The 19312-nt window shown below is 41.0% G+C and overlaps 1 protein-coding gene across 6 annotated transcripts in view; it reads right to left on the bottom strand.

Annotated features, from left to right (window-relative positions):
- Positions 1–19312, bottom strand: part of LOC134340551 (bromodomain adjacent to zinc finger domain protein 2A-like) — a 145867-nt gene that overhangs the window by 32494 nt on the left and 94061 nt on the right. For all 6 annotated transcript variants that reach the window (XM_063037927.1, XM_063037925.1, XM_063037924.1 and 3 more), the window contains 4 exons: positions 18390–18452; positions 9250–9394; positions 5784–6397; positions 5073–5307 (listed from right to left, as the gene is read on the bottom strand). In XM_063037927.1, the coding sequence (XP_062893997.1) occupies positions 5073–5307; positions 5784–6397; positions 9250–9394; positions 18390–18452 (1057 nt within the window). The remainder of the gene's footprint in view (positions 1–5072; positions 5308–5783; positions 6398–9249; positions 9395–18389; positions 18453–19312) is intronic.

The following is a 19312-nucleotide window of genomic DNA, read 5'->3' as shown; positions in this document are numbered from 1 at the left end:
AGCGACTCCGGTTGGGTGATAACTTTAATAGGTAGTCCCCGGTCTGCCAGGTCCGACGTTGCCTCCTCCACCGTAGCGTAAGTTTTTGTCCCTTCGTCGTAAAAGACTCTCAGCCGAGCTGGATACAGGGTCTGGAATCTGATGTTGTTTTCCTTCAGGACTCTCCGTGTTTCCGTATATTCCTTCCGTCTGGCAAGAATCCCCGGTGCGTAGTCGTGGTCTAAACTGATTTTACAGTTGTTCCACATGAAACCTTTCTTTTGCCATGCTCTTTTAAGCACCTCTTCCTTCGTTCTGTAACTGAGAAATCTGATCAGAATCGATCTGGGCTGGGTGCCTGCCGGAGGCTGTGGTGCCAACGCGCGGTGAGCCCTTTCTATCTGTAGGTCTTTTGCGGCCGGTATATCAAGGTTCTCTCTAAGCAGCTTCTCCACGAAGGGAATCATCAATCCGGGTTTACCTTCGGTTCCTTCGGGAACTCCGTAGATCCTCACATTTTCCCTTCTCGAGCGGCCTTCTTGATCTATTAGTTTCCACTGGAGTTGGTCTTGTAGCTTCAGCATTTCTGCTATCACTTCCTCGGCGTTTTGTAGCTTCTCTTCAATTCCAACAATCCTCGCTTCGGCTTCGTCTATCCGCGAGTTAGTTTTTACTATTTCTCCTTTAATATCTTCCAGCTGTTTGCTGTTATTTTGTCAGAACTCGCGAATCTCTCCGAGAATCAAAGACAGAGTCACCGATTCCCCCTCATTATCTCCGTCCTGGCTTGCCGTGGGAGAGCTAGGCCCGTCGCCTTGCTGCATCTCTTTATGTTTATCAGCCTTCGAAGCGGACTTTTTATTCTTGTTCTTAGACATCATTTTTGCCCCTTTTATTAATATAGTTATGCAATATTAAGTATTTGTCTAAATTCGATTTTGGGGCAGTTTACCTTCTTTTTTGTCAAGAGACCTTTTCCTTACGCCGCCATTCCCTTGATGACCCGGAAGTCCTCCTCGGAGCTAATATATTTTCAAGTGAGATTAGGAATGACAACCTCATTGTTACAGGCAGTTCGGACATCAGAAACAAACTAAGTTTTGTTGGCTGCAGGAGAGACGATCTTGCACACATATAATTTAGACAGCTTTGGAGAAGGGTATTCAACTCATTGTGCCAGTTCTGGCTCCTTGAGTTGACAAACAAATCCTTATCCCAAATCGCTCACCAACAGTCCTACATGCTAGGGCTTTTCCCTTTGGAGCAAAGTGGGATGACAGGTGGCTTGATAGAGGTGGATAAGACGATAAGAGGCAGAGATCCTGCTGTTGTCTGTAAGGAGTTTGTACATTCTCCCTGTGACCACATAGGTCTCCTCCAGGTGCTCCGGTTTCCTCCCAAGTTCCAAAGACACACAGATTAGGGTTAGTAGGTTGTGAGCATGCTATTTTGGCGTCAGAAGTGTGGCAACACTTATGAGCTGCCACTAGCACATCCTTGCATTGTGTTGGTCGCTGATGCAAATGACACATTTCACTCTTATGTTTCAATGTACGTGTGACATGTGTTAGATAGAGTGGACATCCAGCACCTTTTTCCCAGGGCAGCAATGGCTAATATGAGAGGACATACTTTTAATGTCGGCTTAGGAGAGATGTCAGAGGCAATTTTTTTTTTAAATATACACACACACACCCACACCCACCCACAGAGTATGTGCATGCAATGCACTGTTGGGGGTGGTAGAGGCAGATACGTTAGGAACACTTTAGAAGACTTAGATAGGCACATGAACAAAAACAAAATGGAGGGCTCTGTGGGAGGGAAGGGTTAGACTGACCTTGGAGTAGGTTAAAAGATCAGCACAACATCGTGGGCCGAATAGTCTGTATCATGCTGCACTTTTCTATGTTCTATTGACTACCCCTGGCTAAGCATTTATCCAGTTTTTAATCCAGCTAAAGTGGCATTTCAGAGAGACATGAAAACCTATTTCTGGCACAGAAAAGTGTTCACAGAGACTCTAAATGGATGTTTGATATTACATCTACAGTGCCTTCATTTTTTTCTGGTTTAGTGTTGATGCTTCAATGTGTTTAAATGAGACACAAATACTGCTGAGTGTTCAGCCAGAAATAGTGATATTCCACATGGTCCTACTGTGGTTTCTAAGAACACTAAGTATTTATTTCTGTTAGAAATAACCTTCTAAAAGCCAAAGCCACATTTTACTTGATAGGGAATACTAAGTGGATATTAAGTGGGTGGATCTACCACACAAATATACCTGGCAGCATGTTGGAGCGCTGCATTACCACTGACATCCAATAGAGTGAGTTCTAACAACATTCTAACAATGGTGGGCATTATGCATAGCTTTGAGTTTGGCTGCTTTAGAGAATGAAGCTAAATCATTCAAATCAAAGTGGAGTAAAAAAAAGACCATATTTGCTGTGTAAAAAGTGCCTGCTGGAATGGGATGAGACCAAAGTGGAAATTTTTGTCCTCAACACCAAGACCATAAGACACAGGAGCAGAATTAGGCCATCTGACCCATCGAGTCTGCTCCGCCATTCCATCATGGCTGATCCTTTTTTTTTAATCTCCTCCTCAACCCCAGCTCCCGGCTTTCTCCCCGTAACCTTTGATGTCATGTCCAATCAAGAACCTTTCCATCTCTGCTTTAAATACACCCAACAACCTGGCCTCCACAACTGAATGTGGAAACAAATTCCACAAATTCACCACCCTTTGGCTAAAGAAATTTCTCCGCATCTCTGTTTTGAAAGGGCACCCTCTATCCTGAAGCTGTGCCCTCTTGCGGTACATGTGGCATAAATCTAATACTACACATCAGCTAGGTAACACCATCTCCACTGTAAAGTTTGGTGAAAGTAACATCATGCAATGGGGGTGCTTTTCAGCAGCAGGCACTGGAAATCTGGTCAGAACTGATGGGAAGATGAATGCTGCCATATACAGAGAGAGCCTGGATAAAACCCTGCTAGCCTCTGCTAGAAAGCTTAAACTTGGGAGGAAGTTCATCTTTCAGCAGGACAACAACCCAAAACACACTGCCAGAGCAACCATGGAGTGGCTTCAAAAGAAGAAAATTGATGTCCTTGAGTGGCTCAGAGGCCCCAAATGAACATCTAACCTGGCACACAAATAAACTCTTCTTGGACTTCCAGCCAGGTACAACTATCAATTTTAGCCAAGGTTTTGATGAAAAACTCTGCCATCTTCATGAAACGTCAAAATATTGGTTAAAATCGATACCTGTACCCGGCTGGAAGCCAGAGAAGTGTTTATTTGTCATATACGCAGGGAAAGCACCAGATCCTTTTTTAATACAAACCTGGCACAGCTTAAGCAATTTTGCAAGGAGGAATGGGAAAATCTTGCTCCATCACATTGCGCAAAGCTAATAGAGACTTATCCGAAAAGACTATTGGCTGTAATAGCTGTGAGAGGTGGTTCAACCAATTACTGAGCAAGGGTGGGGGGGGGGGGGAAGAGAATACTTTTTGAACTGCTGACATCTCAGTTTTTGAATTTGTATTTTTTCATGCTTTACAATTTCCACCATTTTTTGGGTTCTACTATGAAAAAAGGAGCACAAATATAAATTCTCAGCTAAATTGATCAAAATCCCTGGTTGTAATAATCACTTATGTGAACAACGGGTTGGGAGGGGGGCTGAATATTTTTCCCAAGGCACTGTATATAAAAGAAACATAAGCAACAATTTATGAAAGTGAACTGGGAATTGCATACAAAGTTGTTGAAAAAGAACCTTTGATTTAAATCCCACTGCAGAGGTTAAGAGGTCAAATCCCCTGCTAAGGTTAGTGGGCGAAGGCTGTTAGAGGGACTATGTTTCAGATGAGATACTAAACTGTGAGGAAGAGATGAGGGAGTGCAAAACATTATTTCCAAGGCAGGCATTAGAGTTCATCCCAGTGTCCTGGGGCCAACATCAACATCAGAGAAATGGAAAGTGAAAAAAACAAGCTGGAACACTGAACAGCTCAGGTATTGTCACTGACCTTAATTGTTGATTTTCTCTCCACAGATGCTGCCTGACCTGCTGAGCTTTTACTTCAGATTCAAGCTGCTGCAATATTTTGCATTTCAATCACTAAAACTGATTACCATCATGGTGCTGTTTGTGAGAGTTTGATGTACACCAGTTGGCTGCTGCATTTCTGACACTACAACACTGACAACAATTCAAAAAGTGCTTCCTCGCCTGTGAGATGCTTTGGGAATTCCTGTGGTGGTGCTACATGCTCAAGGTATTTAAGTAATTTGATTAACACTGATGGCTACAATCAGATTGTAAGTTTCAACTTCAGCCTGCAACCTTGACCTCAATAGTGGTAAGTGCAGATAACAGTTCCACTGCCTTTGTCCCATTCTCCTGATAATGTTACAATTGAGACATGGAAAATTACACCTATCATATGGACTCATTAGCCAAAGAGTGTGGCTTAATAGCAGCATTTTATCATATCGATTGATTGGTTAATGACTATCTGGTACTGTAGCTTTTTGGTCCTCAGCACATTTTCTGTCATTTTAGGGAAACTAAGATTTATTTTCATCGACAAGTGACTGCAAGTAAGTAAAGGCTGTAATTTAATGTCAAGAGTCATCCACAGATCAATCAACAGATAGCTCAGTGTTCATGACACTGCTTCTGCAGCAAAATTAAATTGCACCTTAACTATTCTTCACTTGCACAAACAGAGCCAGCTTGGGTTGAGTTAAAGAGAGAGAATAGTTGTGGGGGCATCTTGATGGATGTGGGTAATACTGACGTATTCACAGGTAGATGGGTTCAACTTACGTTAATACAAGACTCATAACTTGTAGAAATGATGAAACTTGGTAATGTTGTGGGAATATAATCACTTTTTATAAAACAGCTTTGTGGGATTTTTTTGACTGTGGATTTTCTTGTTAAAGGTTAGATGAAGAACAAGAACAAAAAGGTTTCCCGAGCTATTTTCCACACCTGGAGTAGTGTGACATTTCTCTCCTAACATACCTTAACAGGTGGGAGTGCCAATATTCCCAAGCAATCTCACCTGCTGGAATTGGTTTCAATTGACACTGATTAGACTCCTTCTGCAATTTTGATGGCCGCCCACGACGTTTAGATATCCATTGCCGTGTACTCTCAGCCAGAGGAAGGCCTTCAGCTGGATGAGGTTTAGTCACGGGGGTGTTAGTTTGTGGAAAAGCAGATTCCGAGGTCCCAGAAGCAAGGTCAAGGATCAGAGAGTCTATGAACTGTGTGTCAAATGGAGTCTCCATAGATGGCTACAAAACAGAGGAAAGATGAATGAGATGAGCAACAAATAGACCCAAAACATGAATCAAAATGTTATGGTCCCAGACCTGAAACATTAACTGTTTCGCTTCCCACAGACGCTGCCTGACATGCTAAGTGTTTCCAGCATTTTCCATTTTGATTCACATTTCAGCTGGATACCACAGAGAAATCTTTAGCCTGAAGTGTCTCTCTGTCTCCACAGATGCTGACTGACCTGCCGAGTCTTTACACCCTTTTCTGTTTTTATTTCAGGTTTTCAGAACCTGCAGTTGTTGCAATTCTTATACCATGCTGACGTCCGGGCACGTCTCTAACTGGATTGAGGCAGCCTACATCTGGCACATTGACAGATATCTGCCAAGATTCAGGGTGCAGAATGCAGCCAACCCGACCACGCGGATGATTCCAATATCTGAGTTTAAGATCCACCTCGCTCCTTGCCTCCCCCATCGAAGACACGTACCTGTGTAGCGGCAGTTGGCCCCAGTGGACCATGGTCCAGTCCATTCGGATCAGAGGCCACTAACTGGCACTGATGCTGCAGTGTTGGCTGTGGAGAAGCTGGGAGTTGGATAACAGAAGAGGTATCACAGGGAACCCTAGGGAGAAGGCTGAACCACTGCCCTTGCTTCTCAGCACAGTCCTTGACCCTCTGCTCTGAGTTTGGGACACTAAGGTCGAACAGCTTGCGGTTGCTGGCTAGCAGGACCTCGGGGGAGAAGACAGCCAGTCTGTCTTTGCTAGTGCTACATTGAGGATTCGAGACGGAGAGGTCAGACACAGAATTCTGCAGGACGCCCAGCCACGCTAAAAACACAGTCAGGTGCTCAAGGTTCGAGTGAGGCTGGCCAGTGGGAGGTACCTCCTGCTGTAAACCACTGCAGTGTTTGACATTGGCCCGCTGCTGCTCCAGGCTCTCTGGGGCAGCCACATTGGCCTCGCACTTGCTCCGCTGTTCATCCTTTGGCGTAACCAGAGTGCTGGCCTTCACACTCAGTGCATCTGCCCCCTGCACTTTAACTGGGGCAGTCTCGAGAGACTGGCGCTGGTTTTTTTCCAGGTCTCCCTCTTCAGCGGCTGGTGGAGAGCAACAACAAGGCTTCATCAGCATTAGAATGGGTTTCATAGTACTTAATATCCACATTAACATTAACATGTTGAACCATATCAAAAACAGAAAATGCTGGAAGGACTTAACCAGTTAAGCAACATCTGTGCAGAAAAGAGGACAGTTAACACTTCAGATCAGGGACCTTTCCTGAGTTTTGAGGGTCTCTGACCTGAAACATTGACTAATTTCTGTTTCCACAGAACATGTCTGACTAGCTGAGTTTTTCCAGCATTTACATTTATGTTTCAGCTCAGCGTTTGCAGTTTTATTTGTTTCCCATTAACACTGAACTGTCTGTCTTTCTGGACTATTAGCATGATTCACCTATTACAGGTGACTGGGATTAGGGATGTGGTGGGCTGAACGGCCTGTTTCTGTTAAGACTGTAACTCTATCGGGCTCCCTGAAGTTTCAGGGTCACCATTACTAACACAAGCATTTCACTCCAGATTTATTTCAGTACTTGAATTTACACTTCCCAGCTGGTCAATGATCCAGGCCTCTGGATTATCGGAACAGTATCATAGCACTTTCACGCCTGGCTCTCTCCCAAGCCGGGGGGGACCTGGTTATACGTGTCAGATTCAGGTCAGGTTAAGAAAAAATAAGTGCTCACTTTTGAGCAAGGCTCTGAATAGCTGTGGTTGGGTCATATTTTAATTTTATTTCCAAGCAGACTTCTGAACTGTGCCCCTAACTCTGCTTCAGAGTCACTGAGCAATACCAGCACTGATACAGGACCTTCAGCCCAACTAGTCCATGCCAAACATACAACCATAAGATATAGGAGCAGAAGTAGGCCATTCGGCCCATCGAGCCAGCTCCGCCATTCAATCATGGTTTGATCCAATTCTTCCAGTCATCCCCACTCCCCACCTTCTCTCCATACCCTTTAATGCCCTGGCTAATCAAGAACCTGTCTATCTCTGCCTTAAATGCACCCAATGACTTGGCCTCCACACCTACTCGTGGCAACAAATTCCACAGATTTACCACCCTCTGACTAAAGTCATTTCTCCGCATTTCCGTTCTAAAAGGATGTCCTTCAATCCTGAAGTCATGCCCTCTTGTCCTAGACTCCCCTACCATGGGAAATAACTTTGCCATATCTAATCTGTTCAGGCCTTTTAACATTCAGAATGTTTCTATGAGATTCTCCCCTCATTCTCCTGAACTCCAGGGAATACAGCCCAAGAGCTGCCAGACGTTCTTCATACCGTAACCCTTTCATTCCTGAAATCACTCTCATGAACCTTCTCTGAACCCTCTCCAATGTCAGTACATCCACAAGGACTCCCAAGTCCCTTTGCATCTCTGCATTTTGAATTCTCTCCCCACCTAATTAATAGTCTGCCCGTTTATCTTCCACCAAAGTGCATGACCACACCCTTTCCAACATCGTATTTCATTTGCCACTTCTTTGCCCATTCCCCTAAACTATCTAAGTCTCTCTGCAGGCTCTCTGTTTCCCCAACACTACCCGCTCCTCCACCTATCTTTGTATCATTGGCAAATTTAGCCACAAATCCATTAATCCCATAGTCCAAATCATTGACATATATCGTAAAAAGCAATGGTCCCAACACCGACCCCTGTGGAACTCCACTGGTAACCGGCAGCCAGCCAGAATAGGATCCCTTTATTCCCACTTTCTGTTTTCTGCCGACCAGCCAATGATCCACCCACGCCAGTAACTTCCCTGTAATTCCATGGGATCTTATTTTGCTAAGTAGCCTCATGTGCAGCACCTTGTCAAAGGCCTTCTGAAAATCCAAGTACACCATATCTACTGCATCGCCTTTGTCTACCCTGCTTGAAATCTCCTCAAAAAAATTGCAGGAGGTTAGTCAGGCAGAATTTTCTTTTCAGAAAACCATGCTGGCTTTGGCCTATCTTGTTATGTGCCTCCAAGTATTCTGTAATCTCATCCCTAACAATTGATTCCAACAACTTCCCAACCAGTGATGTAAGGCTAATAGGTCTATAATTTCCTTTCTGCTGCCTCCCACCCTTCTTAAATAGTGGAGTAACATTTGCAATTTTCCAGTCATCCGGTACAATGCCAGAATCTATCGATTCTTGAAAGATCATCGTTAATGCCTCCAGATGCTACTAGCTTCTGAGGCAACCACCCATATCATTAGTGGGGGAACAAGGGAAAAGACTAGTCAACAGGACTAATGCAATTATGGATTTTGGTGGGAAAATTATAGAGAGCATTGCCCAGTATTGTGTGATTGGAAATTATTAATTTATGATTTAGTGGTTAAGGGAATAGTGATCATAATGATATAAAAAGAGAAAATGCTGGAAAAACTCAGCACATAAAGCAGCATCTGAGGAAAGGGGAACAGTTAATGTAGACTGTTTCTTTTTCCATAGATGCTTCCTGACCAGCTGAACTCTCTCACCATTTTCTGGTTTTATTTTAGATTTCCAGCATTTGCACATTTTTTATTATAATAATTCAATAGGGATTTCTATAAAGACTGAAAATGGCTTAGGAGATACAGATGGATTAAGTGAATAGACAAGAACTTGGCAAATGCAAGACAGTATGGAATTGAGATTCATTTTGGTAGAAAAAAACAGAAACTAAGTACCTTTTTTAATAGTGAGAAATTGAAAGGTGTTGGTGTTCATAGGGACCTGGGTTTTCCTACACACATTTCACTGAAAGTTAATATGCAAGTACAGAAAGACAGTAGGAAGGAGAAAAAGGTGAAAGTGACTTAATGGCATTCTTTGCTTCCAGTGTTCTGAGTGGAACTCTGGGACTGGACCATTTTCACAGAAGAGTTGGGATTGTGAGCCTTACCCACTGATTCCTCAGAGCCTTCCACGAACACGCCACTAAGGTGAGGAAAAACCCAGTAGCGACGTCTGAAGCGGTCCCGCCCCAATAACAAGGCACGTAGTTTCTGGGAGAATTGAAGCAGCTTCCGTGCAAAATAGATTTGTCGCTATGGAAACAAGCAATGAAGCAATGGTTACTAAACATCAATGACAAACAGTGCTATTGAGCTCCAACATACTCAAAGGCAATATAACTGAACACTTCACAAGGTGGAGAGAGCGGTCCGGAGGCAAAAGTGATCAAATTCAAGGGGTGCACGTCTGGGGAACATTGGCGGACACCTGCTGAATACATGCAGAAGGCAAAAGCTTTTAGGAGGCTCTTGAATATGGTACATGAAATCTGTACTCTCAGTAAACTCAAATCTCCCATATTCTACTGCCTGTGGCTTAGCTCAACTGTCACCATCAGCTCTGTGCTTGTTAACCTACATTTGCTCCTTTAAGCCGGAATTTTAAAAACTCTCAGCCTTGCTTAAAATGTCCTCTGTGCCTTTGGCCAACCCTTTCTGCAGTCCTGCCAGCATCCTTCTCCTCATGTGTAAGATCTCTTTCTTCCACCCGGTGTTTGATAACCTTCCTGAATAAATCTCAGTTTGTTAGTGAAGCATCCTGTGGCTTATTACCATGTTATACATTGTTCAGAAACACAAAGTAAATAGCTGCTTGAAAGAGATAGATGGTCAGTGTGCTAAAAGCGAAATAGAGGGATAAAGGCAAATGCCTGAGCCTGGGGCGATATTGTGAGCAGTGTTTTACATGGTCATGTGTCAGGTGTGCTCTCATTCACCTTAATACCCAAATGATCTGGATTGACAATCGAGTGGAAAAAAAAAGTTGCTTATGATTTGACATCGCAGTAATGAGCATGAGATATAGGAAGACAGCTTGAACATCAATTTCTCAAATTTCCATTAATTTCTTTCCCCCCCTCCCCTTCTCTTTTTCTATTTCTCATTCTGGTTTCCCTCTCCCCCCTTTTCTTCTTCTCACCTGCCAAACACCTCCTCTGGTGCCCCTCCTTCCCTTTCTTCCATGGTCCACTGTCCTCTCCAATCAGACTCCTTCTTCAGTCCTTTAAATCTTCCACTCATCATCTCCCAGCTTCTTAGTTCATCCTCCCTGCCCCACCCCCACCCCTCCCCCGGTTTCACCTATCACCTGCCAGTTTGTACTCTTTCCCCTCTCCCACCTCCTATACTGGCGTCTGCCCCCTTCCTCTTCAGTCCTGATTAAACATCTCAGCTCAGAACATCAACTGTTTATTCCTCTCCATAGATCAGGGGTTCCCAAATGTTTCTATACCATGGAGCCTTACCATTAACCGAGGGATCCATGGACCCCAGGTTGGGAACCCCTGCCACAGATGCTGCCTGACTTGCTGAGTTCCTCCAGCATTTTGTATGCGTTGCTCAGATTTCCAGCATCTGCAGAATCTCTTGTGTTTATTACAAGAAGCTGGGCGGCAGCGTTAGCTGTGAGGAGGATGCTAAGAGGATGCAGGGTAACTTGGATAGGTTAGGTGAGTGGGCAAGTTCATGGCAGATGCAATTTAATGTAGATAAATGTGAAGTTATCCACTTTGGTGGCAAGAACAGGAAAACAGATTATTATCTGAATGGTGGCCGATTAGGAAAAGGGGAGGTGCAACGAGACCTGGGTGTCATTGTACACCAGTCATTGAAAGTGGGCATGCAGGTACAGCAGGCGGTGAAAAAGGTGAATGGTATGCTGGCATTTATAGCGAGAGGATTCGAGTACAGGAGCAGGGAGGTACTACTGCAGTTGTACAAGGCCTTGGTGAGACCACACCTGGAGTATTGTGTGCAGTTTTGATCCCCTAATCTGAGGAAAGACATCCTTGCCATAGAGGGAGTACAAAGAAGGTTCACCAGATTGATGGCAGGACTTTCATATGATGAAAGACTGGATCGACTAGGCTTATGCTCGCTGGAATTTAGAATATTGAGAGGGGATCTTATTGAAACGTATAGGAGACTTCCGGTAGAGCTCATGGAGTGAAGTCGTGTTCTTGACTCGCTCCATTACCTCTTGAGTTTTTCTTCTTATGATCAGCTATATTTTAACTAACCATTAAGGCATCGACTTTTACAATACTTTGAAACAAATTGGGCTCTTTGATAATCGGATGCTTTTAAGGTCTGCTATGTCTAAGAATGGGAAAAATGGGAAAGATGGCAAACCTCTGGTTAGACCGAAAGGTACCGATCTTCCTCCGACTGAACCACCAGTGACTTTGAAAGCTATATCGGATCTAATTCAAAGGGAAATTTCAACCTCTGTCACGGAGCTGATTGGTGTGGAAATTTCAATTAATTTCCAGAAAATTGCCAATTCAATCGATAAAATACAAACATCTATCACGGAACATCAGTCGGCTATATCTAATCTTCAAAAATCCACGCAACAAAATGAACTCAAGATGGGGAAAATTGAAGAAACAATTACTATAATGAAGAAAAAACTTGACTTTCTGACCTTTAAAAACTCTGACTTAGAATCCAGAATGCAACGGCAGAATCTTCGAATGATTGGTGTGCGTGAAGCTGTTGAATCTGACAACCCTATGAAGTTTTTTTCTCAACTTTTAAAAGATGCATTTCCTACTGTATTTCCTGACCAACCACCGTTATTGGATCGTGTTCACAGAGTTCCATCATACTCGTCTAAGTCAGATAAACCTCGACATGTCATCTTACGTTTTCATTACTTTCAAGACAAGGAGAAACTGTTTCGATCCGTTTGATCTAAAGGTTACATTGATTTTTTGGATCTTTATTTCCGGTTCGTGGAGGATTTCAGCAAACAAATTCGGGATCAACGGGTTCGTCACAGATCTGTGATGTCGGAACTCTACAAGATGGATTTAAAACCAGCGCTGCTTTACCCAGCACGTCTAAGGATCCGTACGTTGGATGGAGCCCTCCGTTTTTTTTGAATCTCCATCGGATGCCCAGAGTTATCTGGATCAATTTTCATCTTCAACATCTTAATCGTAATTTTTAACTATCTCCGTTTGATCGGAGGTTGTGAATCTGTCGGCCTTAATTATTTTTTGCCTTATATGGGCAGAAAAGTTTATTTTTGATTAATTAATATGGTTGCTAAACTTTCTTTCTATCTGCATCATTCCTTTCTTTTTCCCTGGGGATTCTGGGTGGTTATTTCCTCAGCGTCATTCTACGTATTTCCTTTGAGACCTTAAATTTTGTAGTCTTTAAATCTACTTTTTTTGTAGGTTTTCATAACTAGTTTATGTTAATAATTTCATTTCTTTTTTTTTGTTTATTCATAGGGTCTGGGGTTTGTTGCAGTTTTTTTATATTTTCTGGCTTTTTCTCTGTTATATTAAGTGCTTGTTTTAATTGATTTACTTTTTTTTATTCTTTTACTGTTTTATAACTAGCTGATCTTTTTTATATTTACACTTTTTTTTAGTGAGCGTCTATCGGAAGTCATGGGGGTAGTTTTAGTGCTTGCTCCTTTCCGGCTGGTCTGTTTTAGATTTAGCCTTGGGGTCATGGGGTGGGGGGTGGTGGGAGGGGCTTCACGTTTTAGTTTTTTTCTTCTTGGGCTATATATATTATTGAAGTATTGGTTGCGTTCTCCTTCCCGGTATCTCTTGTTTGTTCTGTTCCCTTTCCGGGTTCGTGGGTCGAGCCTATCGTCAATCCTCCTTTTTGCGGGTTGACTTTAGAGTTTATGGAGTCTATTATTAATTTTGTCTCCTGGAATACTAATGGTCTTAACCATCCTATTAAAAGGAAAAAAGTTTTTAAAGTGTTCCAGAGACTTAAAGCACAAATTCTATTTTTACAAGAGACCCATGTGCGGAGGGGGGACAGACTACGTTTTTTAAATTCTGGAAGGAACAACAGTTTCATTCGAACTCTAACGCTAAGATTCGAGGCGTCTCTATTTTTATAGACTCCTCAGTTACTTTTATACAACATGATATTATCTCTGATCCGAATGGTAGATTTCTACTGGTTAGTGGTCTACTATTTAATAAAAAGGTAGTTTTGGTTAATGTTTATGCTCCCAATATGGACTGTCTGGAATTTTATAAATCATTATTCAATCAGTTCCCGAATTTGAATGAGTTTTCATTGATCTGGGGCGGAGATCTTAATACCTGTTTATCTCCAGCTTTGGACCGTTCGGCTCCTTTACGGACCTTACCTAATAAATCTGCAACTTTGATTAATTCATTCCTCTCTGATTCTGGGTGGACGGACATTTGGCGTTTTTTGCATCCTCAGGAAAAAGGTTTTTCTTTTTTTTCACATGTTCACCATTCCTATTCAAGAATTGATTATTTCTTTATTGACTCTCGTCTTATTTCTTCAGTGATTAAATGTGATTATGACTCTATAACCATTTCGGATCAAGCTCCACTTAAGCTTTCTATTAAAATTCAGGCCAATACACAAAATAATAGACAATGGCGTTTTAATTCGCTGTTGCTTCAGGACTCGGACTTTGTTAACTTTATGAATGAACAGATTGATCTTTTTTTTTACAATCAACTATACAGAGGATATTTCTGTGAACATTCTTTGGGATACTTTTAAAGCTTATATTCGTGGTCAGATTATCTCGGATTCTGCTGCTTTCAGGAAGAAGCTGAAGCAGGAGGAGTTGGTAATTGTGGACAAGATTAAGGAAATTGATAAGAAATATGTTACAGCTCCCTCTGAGGAGTTATATAAACAAAGAACTGAACTTCAAATGGAACACTGTTTATTAATTTCGTCCTCGATTGTAAACCAATTAAAGAAAACAAGAAGTGAATTTTATGTACACAGTGACAAAATTGGCTAACTGTTGGCTAACCATTTGAAGTCTAATTATGCTAAATCTCAAATTAATCAGATTTATAATCAAAATGATCGACTGATACTTGATCATGTGGGGATTAATCAAACCTTCTTTGATTTTTATTCTTCCTTATATCAATCAGAGTCTCCTCGAGATTCTAAATATATGAATGATTTTTTAGATAACCTAGATCTCCCTGAGATTTCACAGGATATGTCTTCTATGCTAGATACTCCCATTACCACTGATGAGATTAAGAATGTTATTTCCTCTATGAACCTGGGGAAAGCTCCTGGCCCTGATGGGTTTACCGCAGAATTTTATAAATGTTTTGCACCTTCATTAATTCCTTGGTTCTGTAGGGTTTTCGAGGCTTCATTAAAACTTGGTAAACTTCCCGAATCTTTCAATAGAGCGTCAATCTCTCTAATATTAAAGAAGGATAAAGGTCCTGCTCAATGTGCATCTTATAGACCAATATCTTTATTAAAAGTTGATTCTAAAATTTTTTCTAAATTATTAGCAAACAGATTAGAAAAAGTACTTCCTTTTATTATTTCGGAAGACCAAACGGGTTTTATTAAAGGTCGTTACTCTTTTTATAACATTCGCACACTATTAAATATTGTTTATACCCCCTCACAAAATGCTTCTGAGTGTGTTATCTCTTTAGATGCTGAGAAAGCTTTTGATAGAGTAGAATGGCCTTACTTATTTAAGGTGCTTGAAATGTTTAATTTTAGCTCGAAATTTATATTCTGGATCAAACTGTTATATCATTCTCCTGTGGCCTCGGTCCGTACTAACTCTTTAAGCTCACCTTTTTTCCCTCTTTTTCGAGGTACTCGACAAGGTTGTCCTCTTAGTCCTTTATTATTTGATATTGCATTAGAACCTCTTGCAATTGCCATTCGAGAATCTCCAAATATTACTGGGATAACTCGGGGCTTAAAGTCCCATAAAATATCACTCTATGCTGATGACTTACTTTTATATATTTCTAATCCTTAAAAATCCATCCCTGCTGTTTTAGATTTATTAGCACAATTTCGTCTTTTTTCAGGTTATAAATTAAATCTTAGTAAGAGTGAACTTTTCCCGATTAATAAACAACTTCCCTTATATCATAACTTTCCGTTTAAATTGATTAATAATTATTTTTCATATCTTGGGATTAAAATTACTTGTAAACACAAAGATTTATTTAAGATTAATTTTTTACCCTTAATTGACCATATTATTCAACTTTCATCTAAATGGTTTCCATTATATTTAACTTTGATTGGTCGTATTAATGCAGTTAAGATGTTTTTTCTGCCAAAATTTTTATATATATTTCAGGCATTACCGATTTTTGTTCCAAAATCTTTTTTTGATAAAGTTGACTCAAAAATTTCATTTATTTGGCAAAATAAAAACCCGAGACTGGGTAAAATACATTTACAGAAAGCTAAGAGAGATGGAGGTTTAGCATTACCTAACTTTAGATTCTATTATTGGGCAATTAATATTCGACATATGAAATTTTGGTTACTTGACCAGGATATACTATCCATTCCTAAATGGGTAGCAGTGGAACTACAATCTGTTCAGGGCTATACACTTGGCTCTATTTTAGGTTCCTCTTTTCCCTTTGATTTGAAACGCCTCAAACAGGTCTCTAACCCGATAGTTAAATATACCTTACGTATTTGGTTTCAATTCAGAAAATTTTTTGATCTTAACCAATTTGGGCTAGCGATTCCTATTTTAGGTAACATATTTTTTCCTCCCTCTTTTACGGATCGTGCTTTTCAAATTTGGAAGACCAAGGGTATTTCACGGTTTTTTGGATTTATTTTTAGATGGTTCCCTTATGTCTTTTGAACAATTATCTAATAAATATAATTTATTAAGAATACATTTTTTTTAGATATCTACAAGTTAGAAATTTCCTAAGTACTATATTTTCTTCCTTTCCAATGCTTCCTCCTACATATATTTTAGATACTATAATTAACCTTAATCCATGTCAGAAAGGTGCATCGGCTATGATTTATAATATTATTATGAAATTTAGGAAAGCTCCATTTGATAAGATTAGGGCAGATTGGGAACAGGAATTGGGGTCTATCATTTCCGTGGATGACTGGGGGCTGATTTTACAATTAGTCAATACTTCCTCTATCTGTGCTAAACATTCCCTAATTCAATTTAAAGTTGTTCATAGAGCACATATGTCCAAAGATAAATTAGCTCGTTTTTATTCTCATATTAATCCTTTTTGTGATAGAAGTCCGGGGCAGATAGCCTCTTTAACTCATATGTTTTGGTCTTGTCCTACTCTGGAAACTTTTTGAAGAGACATTTTTAATATTATCTCAAAGGTATTGAATATAGATATCTCTCCTCACCCTATTACTGCTATCTTTGGATTACGTAAAATTTCCAGTAATCTTTCTCCTTCAGCCCGTAGAATGATTGCATTTCTTACTTTAATGGCGAAAAGATGTATCTTACAACATTGGAAAGAGCTTAATGCTCCAACTACCTTTTTTTGGTTTTCTCAGACGATATTATGCTTGAATTTGGAGAAAATTAGAAGCAATCTTTATGATTCCCCACTTAAATTTGAACAGACCTGGAAATCTTTTATTCAATATTTTCATTTAATGTAATTTTTTTTCCTTCTCTTTTTTGCTCCATATTTATATTCCCTTCTTGTTTTTTTTTACTGTTTTTAATGGAGGTCGGGTTTGAGGACATGATTTTAAGTTCTTTAACTCTACTTGGTTCCAAGTTAGCCCATTGCTTTGCTTTGCTTTTAGTTTAGTTGCACGGTGGGGTTTTTTTGGGTTTTTTTTTTCCTTTTCTCTATTGATACATACATATAAAAATTAGTATACTATTATGTTACCTTATTATGTAATGTTTAAATTACATTGTTTGTATCATTTTTTTTCTGTATTAATATCTCCTGTAATTTTATTATATTCTGACGGTGTATTAGTGCCTATATGGCTTACCTTTTATACTTATTCAATAAAAAGATTTAAAAAGAAAGAAAGAAAGAAACGTATAAAATTCTAAAGGGATTGGACAGGCTAGATGTAGGAAGATTGTTCCCGATGTTGGGGAAGTCCAGAATGAGGGGTCACAGTTTGAGGATAAAGGGGAAGCCTTTCAGGACCGAGATTAGGAAAAACTTCTTCACACAGAGAGTGGTGAATCTGTGGAATTCTCTGCCACAGGAAACTGTTGAGGCCAGTTCATTGGCTATATTTAAGAGGGAGTTAGATATGGCCCTTGTGGCTAAAGGGATCGGGGGTATGGAGAGAAGGCTGGTGCAGGGTTCTGAGTTGGATGATCAGTCATGATCATACTGAATGGCGGTGCAGGCTCGAAGGGCCGAATGGCCTACTCCTGCACCTATTTTCTATATTTCTATTAAACTTACAAGGCAGAGAGGAAAAGGAACAAACTTCAGTTTTAGGTCCAAGGAATAAAAAAAATGCACAAGTGATATTTAGCTTGTCCCAAAGCCTAGGGCTGCAGCTGGGATACTGGGTAAACTTTTGAGGCCCCCATTATAAGGATGCAGAATCAATGGAGGAAAACCTGGTCATTATCAGGGGTGGTAGATTACTGCTACAAAGGGCAGCTTTGCTGAAAAACTCTGCCTTTTGAAGGCTGACAGTTGACCTGAAACTTCAGCAAGATCAACAAACAATAAACATTAATGTTAGTTCCACTGGCTGGGATCTTAGGATCTAGAATGCTCAAGTCAGCAAAGAAGAGTCTGTAAGCAGTTTCATGAGCAAATTACATGTGTTCTTGATGAATATTATATAAGATGGAGCAAGCAAGAGTTTGAGATTAAATCACATTGCTCATATGAAAACTGTGGAATAGAGACACAAATTGATTTACTTATTTAGCAATATCGTGTGAAGCAAGCCCTTCTAGCCCTTCGAGCCACGCCACCCCACCCCAGCAATCTCCGACAACCCCAATTTAACCCCAACCTAACCACGTGACAATTTACAATGACCAATTAACCTAACCAGTACGTCTTTGGAGTGTGGAAGGAAACCGGAGCACCCGGGGAAAACCCGGACATTCTATGGCGAGGACATACAGAGACTCCTCACAGAACAGCACCAGAATTGAATTCCAAACTCTGAAACATCTATAGCTTTAATATCATTGCGCTAACTGCTACGCTACCGTAAAAGAGACAACTGATCCAGTGCTAAGCTGCTACATTCTATGTTCACGTACCTTACTGAGCTTCTCAATCTGACAGCTTAGTTCAGACACACTGGTAGACGGCTGTTCGTACTCCTGGGACAGGGAACACAGACATTTAAGCAGGAATAAGTATTCACACCATTATATGCATAGCTTTGAGAAGCAATTACAGTGCTAAAGGTTTGTGTTTCTTTACCTTCAGCCCTTCTTCTTCTCTATACCATATGAAATTTATGTCCAGGAGCCCAAGCCATTCACCATCCACACTGCCCAACTCTGAGTGTCAAAGGAAGGAGGGGGAGGCACGAAGGGATGTGGGAGTCCTAGTGCAGGATTCCCTGAAGGTTAACTTGCAGGTTGAGTCAGTGGTGAGGAAGGCAAATGCAATGTTAGCATTCATTTCAAGAGGAATAGAATACGAAAGCAAGAATGTACTGCCGACGCTGTATAAGCACTGGTGAGGCCTCACTTGGAGTATTATGGGCAGTTTTGGGTCCCTTATCTAAGGAAGGGTATGCTGGCATTGGAGAAGGTCCAGGAGGTTTACAAGAATGATCCGGGAATGAAAGAGTTACCTATGAAGAGTGTTTGATGACTCAGAGTCTGTACTCACTGGAGTTTAGAAGAATGAGGGAGGAATCTCAATGAAAGGCCTAGATAGTGTGGATGTAGAAAGGATGTTTCCAGTAGCGGGAGAGTCCAGGACCAGAGGGCACAGCCTCAGAATGGAAGGACGTCCCTTTAGAACAGAGATGAGAAGGAATCTCTTTAGCCGGGGTGTGGGGGGTGAGTCTGTGGAGTTCATTACCACAGATACCACAGACAGATGTGCAGGCCAAGTCTTTGGGTATATTTAAAGTGGAGGTTGATAGTTTGTTGATTAGTAAGGATGTCAAAGGTTATGGAGAGGAGGCAGGAGAATGGGTTTGAGGGGGGAAATAAATCAGCCATGA

Source organism: Mobula hypostoma, chromosome X1 (genome assembly GCF_963921235.1).
Source record: "Mobula hypostoma chromosome X1, sMobHyp1.1, whole genome shotgun sequence".
Lineage (NCBI taxonomy): Eukaryota > Metazoa > Chordata > Chondrichthyes > Myliobatiformes > Myliobatidae > Mobula > Mobula hypostoma.
Note: the sequence above shows the minus strand (reverse complement) of the source record. Positions and strands in the feature narration are given on the sequence as shown.